Consider the following 13,974-nt stretch of genomic DNA (forward strand, 5'->3'; position numbering starts at 1 on the left):
CCACCAGCAGGCCCAAAGTTTTATTACACACTCCTATAACTTAAGATTAGCTCAGCCAGTTTGCATTGAAGTCCCTGTAGTTACTGAATAATAAGCCTTAGTATGTAATAAGCCTGAGATTTTAAGGGATTCATTAAAAGCTCATTGTTAACTAAGTATATGATTTTCTTATTGGAAGAGGAAAAGTGTTTTTAGGTATTTTTTCAGTATATGAGCATTTTTACATGTTTGTATAGACCAGTGGTCATTAACTCTGCTCCTGGAGACGCGACCTGATCCATATAATTATTGCTTTCAGAAGTTTTTAGACCATTACAAAATAAATGTGGATTTAACTTCAAACCTGGGCCATGCTCAAATGTTTCCACGTTAACTACGTACACTGATTTACTATAACATTCATTTTAAGAAAACTATAATGTATGTGTGTCCTTTTGCTTCATACCAACTTCTGTGGTACTAAAGTAATGTTCTGCCATGTTAAACGACACAATGAAGAGCAAGTGACATAATCTTAGCCTTCAGAGGAGCTCAAATAGCTGGTTTTGCTTTTATTCAACATTAATCATTTGTTGGAATTTATCATCCTTGACAGCATCCATCAAGTATATTGTCCATCCGTAACACAAAAAAGCTTATTTAATTGAAATGTTTGCAAAATTCACAGAAAAGTTGTGTAATTTACTGTTTAAAACAGGTCAAAGATAAAACAGCGTAGCAGCCAGTTTAGCCTGAAATATTCCAACCTGTCACAACTACAGTATGATGGATTTGTACTTCTGAATGTCATTTGGCACAAAAATATTAATTCTTGCTGTTTTTTGGGGGAAAAGAGGAAAAAACAGTGCAGTCATTCCTTGACATAAAAAATGTAAAAACAGCATGTCCACTTGATCCTGTGAAATGACTTCAAACCTTTCTTTGTTTTTCACTGTCAAAAGTGGAACCAGTTGATTTTAAGCTACACACACACACACACACATACATATACATATACATATATATATATATATATATATATATATATATATATATACACACACACTATGGCTATCATAGCCAAGTCATCTGGATTTTGCTGAGAATCTGAGGCTAAAGTGTTCTATGAATCTTTGAATAGAAAATAAAGTGTCTCATGGCTCGCAATGCACAATTTTCTTCATGATCAGCCTTTTTTTAAAGATAGTCTTTCAATCCAAGAAAACTATAATACAGTAAACATTCTGTAAAAACAAAAAGAAAAGCATGACAGTCTGAGGGTTCTTTCTTATACATCTATTTTCTCCCTATGAGGCACTTTTTACAGAGCATGCTCTTTAGCTGATGAATCACTGAGGCTCCTGGAGGAACGTCTGATATCATACGGCCCTGGACGCTGACTGGGATAATAAAGCACATCTGTGCCTTTGTGCTGGTGTCGATCATTTGCTCTGCGTTTCATTCACTAAGTGGCTCGGTTAGCCAGAGTGACTTACTGCCAGACAGATGGGGTGGGGGGTAAGGGGGGCTATCGGAGACTAAAGCTGTACCACCGCTGCACAACAAAATTTGCTGAGAGCATCTGGCTGCAGCCTCGGTGCTTTGATTTGGGTTCGCAGGCCAAATCTTACTTCCGCAACACGCTTGATGATGCATTATATTCAGTTTACACTACTGCTATTTTGCCATTTCCTGCCTTTTATGTCTTTTCTCAATGATCGTAAAGCGGAATTTCACCAATTTACCAAGAATTGTTCAGGAATCAGTTGACTACCTCTAAAAGCTCCCTCACAGACAAATATTACAAGAACTGGTTATGAATATCCTTCCTTTTACCATCATCAGCATGCCATATAAAAATGCAGAAGACACGTGTAGGTTCACTGGTGGTTTTGGATAGTAAATAAAATGGCTACGTTTGTGTTCTTATCACCACCATGGTAAAGAAATCTGAACCATTTCACACCAAACCACTCTGAATGACTTTGTCTTCAGAGATTGAAAAAAAAACAAAAACAAAAACAAAAAAAACATAATTTAACCAATCTGGGGCAAATATATGGCCTACTTTACAGAATTAGTTCAAACTGCGGTCCCACCTTAAAAACGAATAAAATAAATTCATAAAATAAAAAATAATTAAAAAGTTAATTGTACTTGACTGATTTATTTAATTTTTTAATAAAAAAACTCCAAAAATGCTGTCCCACATTTTCATGTCATTACTGAAACACAGTTTTAGTCTGTAGGTGGAGCTTTATTTTAGCCACACCCCTGCATTTTAGAGCAGGAAGTGAGACTGCATCCCTATCCCTCATGGCCACACGGTGAACACTTAGATCCCATTGTTTTGAAGTCAATGTGTCCCAAAGTCTAAAAATCAGTGTGGAACACGAGGACTTGCAACTTCTGGAAAACATTTTCTGCAGTTAAGTAAACTTTGTGTTTTAATTAAAAATATGATTTTATGTGTATACAACTGCTCAAAGCTGTGTTTGCTAGTTATGTACTGGCTAGAGTTGTTAAGTTCTGCTCACAATGAGCAAAAACTGTCACTGTTTTGGTAGTGACAAAAAGGAATGCATGTTGCCCCATGTTCCTGAAGGAACATGATTTCACTCCACTGTGTACTTGTACATAGATGGAATAACAAAAAAACCACATAATTAAGGTATAGGGTCAATCAAAGCAAAAGGATTTTAGTCTAAACTCCAAGTCAGTTAAAAGTCCCAAGCGTGTTCTTAACTCTGACTTCAAACCCATGTCTTTGAAAGCTGCTGCGTAAGACTTACAGACACAACAGAAATGCACAATTTCATGGTTTTATTTAAGATTTTGAACGTATAGACACAACCGGGTGTTTCTCGTCTTTTTAAAATGGCATTCAAACCCATATGTGGCTTCAAATGTTTGTGATGGAAAGAGTAAATGCAACATTTACATTCATATATATATTTTTATAATGTCCAAAGAAAAAAATAATAATCAAAAAGCCACTGTATGATGTTGACATCATGGAGAGTGTTTTTGGGCCATTGGAAATGTCTCAATGCTCGATGAAAAGAGCGGGGAGGTCATGCAAAGCTTTAGAGTCCTTTTACTTCTTGACCACTTGAATTACGTCTTCGTCCTCCAGCACGTGGTCTTTGCCTACCTTCTGAGGGTTGTGTTTAACAGAGGAGCCCCACACCAGAGCACTGCAGACAGGGAACACGAGAGGTCAGCCGACATTATCAAATCTTTACAGCATCACACCAAGAATGTTCAGTTCAGAGCAGATATGCTACACTGTTGTAAGGCTTATTTCAAGTTTAAGCCAAACTAGTGCCACACGTTAATCATCATCATGATACTGGCCTTTCAATATCAGACAGCAATAGTGAAGTGAAAGCTGGAATGTAAAAATACTCCCTAAAATGTGTCACATGACTCCTGAGAAAGTGAGAGATGACCTCATTTCCCCCTTTGTACAGAAAGATAAAAAGAAAAGCCCCATTCACACCAGTGGGAAATCCTGGCCATTTCAACAAATGATTTTTTTCCTCTGTGGTGATTGTGTAGCTTGTGGACATTTTTGGGACTACAATGAACATTTTCAGCCTAAAATTTTCTGATTAGCTTTGGGACGACACAAGGCTAGCTGATAACTGACGTCATGAAAAATTAAATAAATGACAGTACCAATGTAAATTACAATACTAGTAATAAGTCTACATTGCACAATCAGTCTAAATCACAATCTCATTCACTTGGATCTAATATCCAGATGTTCCTGATCTTTATTAGCTGGACCAGTTGTGTCAGACTTTGGGTGACTGCTGAGTTCTAGTGTTTGTTAATATTGTACCAGTTCTGAAGAAGCAAAATTTGGACTCCAAACATGTCTTGGTTAACTGACTACATCAGGGGAAAATTGGGTAAATCTGATTTTTTGCCAAAATATTCCTTTAAACAGTATTTAACCAGGATGTACATCTTCATATTTGCCATAAAAGTCCTCAACACCCAATAATATATTATGTCAGTATCACTGCTGTGCTGTGCTAAAAAAAGGTCCATCATTCAAGCAATATCTGGGCAGTGGTGGTCTTATGATGGTCTCCTTCCACTGATGAATAGTATGAAGGGCTGCTGATAAACTGTGAACAGTTATGGTAAAATGGCCAGTGAACGTAGGTACAAGGTAAGTGCACCTAATAAACTTGCAACTTGCAAAAACAGATTTCCGGGAGTGGTTGGGTTCACAGAGAGGGGGACACTTACTACTTGAACTCCTTAATGAGGCTTTTGTGGATTTTTAGACAGAAATCTTCAACAGCTGTCTGTCCATCTGGCAGAACCACTGGAGACGTGTAATCAGGAAGCTGACCCTTTGGTTTGGTATATCTGAGGAATAAAAAAAAAAGACTTATCACCAACAGTCTTCTACCAGTGAGAGGGTACAAAGAGGTTTATTTTATCTTTTATTGAATGTGTTCATCATAGTTGTTCACTTTATCATTAAATTGCAACCCAAAAGCAATTTACACATTTAACCCCTCATATACATTTTACAAATAAGCTTAAGTAGACGAAAAATAACATGCCTCACAAAACAGATCTTTTCTAGTCTTCAATGTAAGAGAAAAGCATGTGTGTTTCCTTTTCGAGGCCACACTAAGAAAGCTTTTATTAGGATTATTTAACCTTGTTTAACTGAGTGTTCGGCTATAAACATCACATCTCAGGTGGATACTGAAAGCAGGGTAGGCTAGATGCATTTTAAACAAACATGCAAAAAAAAAAAACAACTTCTTTTAAATCAAAAAGTCAAATATTTGACCTTTGGTGGAAAAAACAGTTTAGAACCACTGCTCTAAGCTATAGTAATGTGTCTGGTTGAAGGGAGGTTGGTGTGGTGAGGATTCCTTACATGCGAACTAGGTGCAGGTAGTCCCAGATCTTCTCTAACAGGTCATCGAAGTTCCAGCGGTGGTGGGCGGAGATGGGCACACAGTGAGGAACCTTGTAGATGATGTCCAGCTCTTCGATGGAAATCTGGTCGATTTTGTTCAAGACGTAAATGCAGGGGATGTAAACTCTGTGTAAGAGAAAAAAATGACATGTTAACATCTACGGGTGGGGAGAAGGACACTAAGCAACATTCACCAAAAGCCTTGAGAATATGAGTGTTTATCTGACACATGACTCACTGTCTTCACTTATTTTTCCAGGCACAATGCACCATGACAAAGCTCCAAACAGCAACTCTGGCCACGGTCCAATACACACATTTCTGTTTAACTGTAAGGCAGAGCTGGTGTGTAGAATTCTGGCTGGCTTTGCTGCATCAAGTATGCAAAATTCTAGGACACAACAGTATGTACCTGGCCAAAATTTCAGGATTTCCCATTATCCCAGGCACAAAGGAAGAAGCCAGCACATTTGTTAGAAAATAATATTTAATTACCAGCAGTTGTGTCTGATCTAATGTGACGAATATTTGAAATAATAATAATAATAATTTGAGACTTGTGTGACATCTTGGGTGATCTGATCCTGAATGGACAGCACCAAGCACAGGTGTGAATAATGTTCAATGTGTCTCAGAGACCGATCACTTAAACCACCTTCAGGGACGCATATGACCACATCTGCAGTGTGAACTCTAAAGTGTCCCAGTGCGGCCCTGACAACAATTAAAAAAAGATGCATTAATCAACGGTGTCATCACAGCAGAGATGAAAGCAGCTCTGTAGCTTCTCCCCTAGGTTAACATTACCATTTGTCCTAAACAGAACAAGCTGAACAAGCTGCTTTAAATAATATTTTCATACATAAATAAGCATAAACATAAATGTCTTCAAGACTACTAAGGCAGTCTTAAAATAAAAGGTATTACATATGCGTGTGTGTACATCGCTGCTGTCCAAACCAATGTTACTGATGTAAAGCACCAGCACGTAGTAACCCAAAAGTCCTATAAAGCATGCACTTCTCACGTGTCCACAATGCTCAATACACCACTTTAGCTAACATTAGATTGTTTTTACTGTAGTTAAAAGAGTGCCAGTAGCTTCCCCCTTGTGGACATTCTTGATAAACGTGAGCGAGTGAGTGAGTGACAAACCATCAGGTGCTTCGCATCTTTAAATAAAAATATACATATATCATTCATCGCCTATTTATATTTTTTATCTTTATTTATCTACATCATTGACACTGACAGTTAAGAATGTTTTTCCTGCTCCTATAAAGTTAGTATTTTGGAGATACATGTTTTGGAGTTCTCATCAGAACACACAAGACAGCCATGTAGGAAATGCACATCAGAGTGATTAAGCTGACACCATTTCTCATTTCATTAAATCTACATATGCTACTAAATACAGCAAGTTAACAACAACAAAAAATAATATTTCTTTCGCTAACAAAATGAGTTAGCTAACTTAAGTTCTATTAGCTTTACATGGTGAGGGGAGGTAATGTATTTATCAGGCTTCCCATGTTTCTCAGTGATCTTAGTCCCTCCAAATCCACAATGTCAGTAATTTTTATTTAATTTTTACGGTCTTTAAGACGAGGATGTAGCGAGAGTCAGTTCACAACTTTGAGCATCCAGAGTACAAAGTACTCCAGAGTACAAAAACGACTGTGTGTGTGTGTGTGTGTGTGTGTGTATATATATATATATATATATATATATATATATATATATATATATATATATATATATATATATATGCGCACTGTGCACCTCAACAGTTAGCTCACAATCCTTTGGCTCAATCCCTTTTCACCCCTTGTCCCTACCACTTAGCTCTACCCCTCCTTTTTGTGCGTGCACTCCTAGGTGTAGGGTGTCCTGATTTTTGTTGAGATAGAGGGGGAGGGCGAGGTGTTAGGGCTACACGTCCTCCAAACAGGTTTTTCAGAGACACACTCCAAACAGTGTAATAAGGAAAAAAAGAAAAACCGGCAAGATGGCTGCACAACCAAAGAAACCCATTTTCTTCGTTAAGAATTTACAATAACCGTTATATTGGCATAGCTAAATTTCCCAGTTACATTCTGGTGCATTCTTCCAAAGCTGGAGCGGGAAAATTCGAATGAGAAGCTGGCGAATAGCTGACTTCGGCTTCATATCTCTGAAGAATTAGGGGTGGACGATAATAAACAATTTTCACATCCCCCCCCCTCTTTGAAGACATACGTTCCCCTAAATTTAACTAAAGCCCAGCAGTGAGGTTGAGGCTGAACTTTACCCTCCTCTGCTATCACTGCAGACTGGCAGGGTCGCCTACAGAGCACCGCTAGTAGCCTGTTAATGAAGTACCGTTCTTTTTTTATTTGAGGGTTGTTCCATTTCATAGGGAAGATTTCAACCACTGCCCCTTGTAACTTAGTTCCAAGGGGCAAGGTGACACTTAAAAACAAGGGGCAGGGGTAAAAATAAGAAATGGGATTGAAGGAGCTGATGTTTGTTTAGGCAACCGTGGTGCAGAATGAGCTCTGTAAAACACAATGAAGAAGCTAGTTTTGTTCGTCTCAGTTTAAGGAGCAGCAGTTACGTGTTTCCCCTTTCATCTGGCTTGTTGATTCACCTTCTCCAGTGTTTAAACGTCAAAACATCCTCCAAAGTTTGGAATGCGAACATCCTGAATGTTGCCCCTCTGCTAACTAAGACTCACGTTAGTAAACGTGGTGAATCAGCTAGTCTGCACGCAGACACATTAGCCTCATGTCTTGCAGTTTTTTTATGTGATCTAGACTCTTCAATGTGATTAACCGCATGGGGAAAAATCCAGGAATTTCAGGACTTGTTATTTTCCATAACCTTTCCCAGCCTGGAATTCCAAATTTCTATACCATTTCATATACCATGATTTTTCCAGGATTTTCATGACAGTACAAATCCTGTTCTTGCCACTGGGAAGCACATGCTTGTCAGTTTTCTTTTTTAAAACTGATTAGCTAGTGTACGAGTGTATACACAATGCGGAACACAGAACAGCCGACTGGAACACAGCCAAAGTATACTGACAGATGCATTTCTATTGCAGAGCTGTGCTTCTCTGTGTCTTCACTGGGCTGCTGTCCTCTCTTTCTTAACATCTTTGGATCACCTCAGTAAGCTCTATTAGAGTTAAGCCGAATGAGTTAGAGCGCAGGAAACAGCAGACGCTGCAGTAAAGGTTTACCTGTTTCCCTCCACAACGTCTATGAGGTCATCAGCCGTAGAGTCACTCCGCAGGGTGATGTCAGCGTTGTGAATTTTGTACTCAGACAGAATGCTCTTCACTGTTTCAGCATCCAGCTCACTCTGAGCACACTGTGAGACAAGAGGATACAGAGAGACACATCAGGAGACTGAGTGAGACTTGGGAAGTCTGTTGAAAATGGACAACAGGCAAGGTTTCAATCTGAGGAGTGCTTTACAAAAAAAAAAAAGCTACAGTAATTATCCTGAATAGTTTACAAATGCTCACTTTTGCACTAAAAAAGGAATTAAAGTTGGACTTGAATTGTTGATATTTTACATTTTGCAACAAACTAAAGCTGAGACGTTTATGAATGGAACTAAATTAACATTAACAGGGTTAATGCCACTAATAATTTATCATGGTAAATTATTTTTTATTAAATTTATCAAAAGCTGCACTATGTAAGATTTGGAGACCTCTCCTGTTGAAAATTTGTAATTGCATGCAATGTGTGGAAGAACATTTTGTAGCAGGGGTTGTGCTTCACCCTCTCCCCTAGCATGTGATGAGTGAAAGCGATGCAAAGAGAACTCGGTCAAACTTGGTGAAGGACACGTCTTCCGATAATGGGAGTGAGTTATCTACTGTTGTCATCATATCTTCACCAGTATAATGTTGATTTTGAAATCATTTAAGACCTAAACACAGAGCAAGACCTTCTTTTTGAGCCCATGCATGTGACATTAACATGTAAAGACGTTTGACATGGTGAAAAAAACCCTGATCCAACGTCTCTGACTTTTAAATGATTTTAGGCTTTACAGGACGACTCACATATTTTAGCCTGTTTTTAATCTCCTGACTCTGTAATGCAGCTTCTTTCAGTTTCAACAATAAAAGCTTACACAGTGCTGCTTTAATGTGTTATTAATGTGTTAACTTTGAAAATTATATTATCTGGCTCGACTTGACTTCAATTTTACTCTTGCAGCTGTTTGTTAAATTTGGTGCTAGTGAGTGAACCAGGTCGATGCTGTATTTTGGAACCTACAGTAGCAGTGAAGTTGATGCCTCCTTTGTCCTTCTTCTTGAAGCCGATGTTGGGCGGTTTCTTGTTAAGGCGGATGCCAAAGCCCTCCAGCTCGTGCTCGATCAGCTTCTTGTGTCCGAGAGGCTTCAACACGTCCAGAACGATCAGGATGAGATTACAGGTGCGAGCAACTAAAAACACAAAGAACATCAGCAGGCTTCATATGGTTTATAGTGTGTAGATGTCTGTGTTTGTATGGAAAATCCTGTTCATTTTACCTGCAATAACCTGCCGTCCTCTACCCTTACCATCCTTGGCTCCCTCAATAATACCTGGGAGATCCAGCAGCTGCAACATACAAGCAGAAAGATGATTAGTTAGTGTCAAAACTTAAAAAGTCATTTAAATGAAAGCGTTCAACTGGCAAGATATTCTGATATGCAATAAACTCACTTTTTACATACTTTAGTTTTGCCCTTGATGCAAAACTAAGCACGCATAATATTAAAACGAAAGTTGCCCAGAATGTAGTCAATCAGCAACGACTTACCTAGAAGTCAAAGTCTGCTTCTTTAGTTTTGAATTGGAGCTACAAGGCAGATGTAGCTAACAACTAATGGAAGTATAAAACCCACCAATTAGCATGGTGCTACCTCCATATCAAAATCGTCATATTAGGTAATAAGCTGGACTTGCTTATGTGGTTTCTGATACTGTAGAACATACTGTTTTCTATAAACATGGTCAGACGTCCGTCACGTAGCTAAAAACAGTAGTAGCAGTCTTCTACTTTCGCTTCAAGACCGTATTTTTCCAACCGGTCCTCAGGGACGCTCCAGAGAGTCCATATTTTTCCTCTCTCCCTGCATACTGAGGATGAGGTTGGAGCAAAATGATTGGAGGGCCCTGAGGACCAGTCTTAAAACCACCGCTTTAAGAGATATTTAAGTGATTTCTGTGAGAAAAACCTGGATTTTGGCTCCTTTGTAGCGGATGACCCCCGGCACAGTGGTGAGGGTGGTGAACTCATAAGCAGCCACTTCGGAGTAGACTCCAGCCAGGTTACTTAGCAGTGTCGACTTGCCTACAGAGGGGAAACCCACAAACCCGATACGTGCATCTCCTGTCTTTGCAACATCGAAGCCTGAAACAGAGAGAATGTTTCTATAATGATGATCCAAAAAACTCATTTTTATACTACAGATATACAGAACACTATTATAGACAAAAGAAATGGTCCCCTAATCACTATTCCCTACACTGGAGCACTATATTTGCTGGTAAATGTCTTCATTTTCTCTCGCATTGATCATTGCAACACTCTTTTCAAAAGTCTCCCTATTAAATTGCTCAACCTGCTTCAGTCCATTCACACCTCGGCAGCCCTTACTTTTACCAAGTGCACTGCACACATCAACCCGATCCCATCCTCCACCAGCTTTACTGGTTACCAACATCTTCCAATATCAATTACAAACTTCTCCTGCTAACTTTCAAAGCCCTTCATGGTTTCGTCCCTACACACCTAATGAGCTCCTTCATCCTTACTGTCCATCTTGCTCCCTCAGATCTTCTGGCACTGGATGTCTTGCAGTCCCACAAACAAGACTCTTGCCAGTTGGTGGCAGACCTTTCAGTGCTGCCGCTTCTAAATTCTGGAACTCTCTCCCACATCATTTTTTTTTTTTGCATGGATGTTTTCCTTCTCAATGTAAACATCCTTGGATTTGTAAAAGATGAACTGAACTTATTATCATTAATATTATTTAGGGGCCCTTAAGATTTAATGGGCTGTAAACATTTTTTACCCTGGGGTTACACTAAGAGACACTGTATGTGAATCTTCAAAACCAAATGACACATTGCATTATGGGTAACATTTGTACAATACCTATTGCTGTGCACTGTGGGATTTTAAGATTGCTCTGAATAGTACACCACGTTGTGAAGAGGGAAGAGTTTTGGAAACAGCCTACATCATCCTCCTCGTACCTTCTCCAGGGCCTCCTCCTCCGCCTCCCTTTGGTGTGATGAGCTCTCTCCGGAGCTTGGCCAGTCGAGCCTTCAGCAGCCCCAAGTGATGTGCTGTGGCCTTATTCTTTTGAGTACGAGCCATCTACAGCAAAGGACAAAACACAGTGCAAGAGTCACGGCAGTGCTATGAATGACAAACAGTTTGAGCAGAGGCAAGAACCACATTGCTAAGTGTGTAACGATTTCAATACAGTATTAAAAAAAATCAGAAAAATCATCATTGAAAACTGCAGGACAGATGCAAGATTACTTGTATTTATTTTGATTTACCTGTTCAGCTGCAAGTTGTATTATAGCCTGTATTATCAACAATGCTGTCTTAGGTTTTAAGCAGTAAAACTGAGCCTAATAGCACAGAGTGAACTGCCTGTAAATAAGTTAGACCAATCAGAAGCATCAAAACACCCATGTGCTGTGACATCATAACCACAACTAACTGCAGTCATGTTGAGCCTCAAAGCAGAAAAAGTGGCCAAAATAACAGCCTTTGAAATCAACAAATAGAAAACTAATTTATTAATCGCAATTTAAATCACAGTCATAACACTGGTCAGAAAAATCGCAATGAGATATTTTCCCCAAATTGCTCAGCTGTACAAAAAAGCATACTGAAACTTAAAACTGCATTGATTACACATTAATAACTAACACTATCATCTGGGTGCACCCTTTCAGGCCTTTTTCTAAAGTTGCTTATAATTTCTATTGATTTTTGGAGCTTATTTTGTTAGAGGACGATGCGGCAGGAGTTTAAAAAGATCAGAAGTTCAAAAGGAACCGTCATTTTTAATAACATAAAACCACTGTTGCAATTATAAATGTGTAAAATGCTCCTAATATGTTGGTCCTGTATAACTTCACAGATTTCAAATGGTTAGTAGGACACTAGTAAGCTGGGGGAAAAAAAATAATAAGAAATTTGTCTGGAATGATGAACAGAAATGTACACGTTTTTAATATGATTGAAAAAGTTGTACAGCATCAAAATTATGTATCGTTACACCCCCACGCTATACAACCACATAAATAACTATGTGGAGCTACTCTGACATGTCATCTGATTCTATCTCACTTTACTGTCTGAAATCCAGAGCCAGCAGGTTCTCTACTAGCAGACAGAACTAGAGCCCTCATAAGCCAGTTAGATAAGAAATTCAGGATGGCACACCTGTTCCTAAAAGAAGAGGGCCTGGGTAAAGTCTTGTGTTTGAATTTTTAAGGAAAAGATATATAGACATGCTTGTACACTATTCCAGAGTGTAACAACAGGAGAGCGGTGCGCAGCTGACTTTTGTTGAGTCTTTTTTCCATGAGCATTTATAGTACAAAACAAATACTATGCACTAAAGGGGAACTCCATCAATATTTCAAAATTTCTACATTAAATAAATGGTTAACACGTCAACAGTTATTGAGTGGTTTGGTGTGAAATGCTCCATTTTAGAGAAATTTACAGTCAGAACTGTTCACAGTGGTGGTGACAAGAACAAGACGTCCATGTCTAAAAGCTCCCTCACAGAAAGTTATTATATAAAATTGTAACGAACACACTGCCTGATGTCTGAGGTGTTGTTTTGTGGTAGCAGTGTGACAAAGATTTAGTCTAAAACGTATTTTAATCAATGTACTTTAATCCATCCAAAGTATTTTTAATCCATTAATAATCTGCTTAAACCAGACAGGCAGAGTGTTTTAAGACAAAAGTCCCCAAAGAAAACTTGGATTAACATTACATAAATATAACTTAACACAAATATAACAGAAGACACGTGTAGGTTCACTGCTGGTTTTGGATAGCTGCAGACATTTGGACCTCTGGTTCCTATCACCACCACTGTAAAGTAAATCTGTGTTGGTAAGTTTTTTGAATGACTTTGCTTAAATTCTAACTACTGAATGAAAAATCTGTGAAATTCCCCTTTAATGCAATATATGACTGTGCATATTTATTTAAATGCATTAAATGCATTAATACATGTATTTTACATGCACTTTATCTAATAATACTATTACCATACATGTCCATCCACTTTATTTATGACACTAAAACATAAACGCAAGGCTTTCCATATCACACAATCCTGATGAACTGTTTTGTTTTATACTGTGAGTAGATATTACATAACGTCATTCAAAGGTCTGCTAGGTTTTATAGTTGGTAGTGAATCTTGGCAGTGCCAACTAACACTAACATGTTTGGAGTGGATCAGTATCACTAAATATGTGGAGATACACGAAATTGAACCCGGCTTCTTGTTCGAATTTTCCCGTTCCACCTTAAATCGTACACTGGCGCCTCAAGCGCCACAATGTAACTTCTGCCACATTTAAGGTAAAACGGAAAAAATCGAACAAGAAGCTGGCGAATAGGAAGCCAACTTAAGCCTCTCTGGAGATACAGCATGTTGTGGACTAAAATAAGAGTGAGAACTGAGAGATTTTCATTCTGATGTGAAATTAAAGTCCTTAAATAAATCCACCCATATGAATGGAGCTAACGGCACCGCCGCTAACATGCTAAACATACCAACCTCGTTCTCAATTTCGGCAATTTTGGCAAGTAAACTCATGTTTTTGGCGTTGGTTCCTTCCGAGGAGGATTCAAAAAAGTAAAGTAGACGGATTTGACGCTTTTTGTGGACTGTTCTGTCCGAAAATCGCTGTCTTTCTCGCTTTTATCCCGGCTACTGCGCTCAGACTGTCATGCTGTCGCTCCTCGCGGCTTCTCGTTACTGAACGGAGGGAGGC

At 38.7% G+C, this 13,974-nt stretch overlaps 1 protein-coding gene across 1 annotated transcript; it reads right to left on the reverse strand.

Annotated features, from left to right (window-relative positions):
- Nucleotides 1–2,785: 2,785 nt before the first annotated feature.
- Nucleotides 2,786–13,974, reverse strand: drg1 (developmentally regulated GTP binding protein 1). The gene is made up of 9 exons (XM_036595675.1): nucleotides 13,758–13,974; nucleotides 11,185–11,308; nucleotides 10,161–10,336; nucleotides 9,471–9,540; nucleotides 9,214–9,383; nucleotides 8,160–8,290; nucleotides 4,892–5,059; nucleotides 4,243–4,365; nucleotides 2,786–3,176 (listed from the first exon to the last, which is right to left on the reverse strand). Exons 1-9 carry the CDS (start codon nucleotides 13,794–13,796, stop codon nucleotides 3,077–3,079), a joined length of 1,101 nt encoding a protein of 366 aa, XP_036451568.1. The 5' UTR covers nucleotides 13,797–13,974; the 3' UTR covers nucleotides 2,786–3,076.

The sequence above is a fragment of the Colossoma macropomum genome, unplaced genomic scaffold, assembly GCF_904425465.1.
Source record: "Colossoma macropomum unplaced genomic scaffold, Colossoma_macropomum, whole genome shotgun sequence".
Taxonomy (NCBI): Eukaryota; Metazoa; Chordata; class Actinopteri; order Characiformes; family Serrasalmidae; genus Colossoma; species Colossoma macropomum.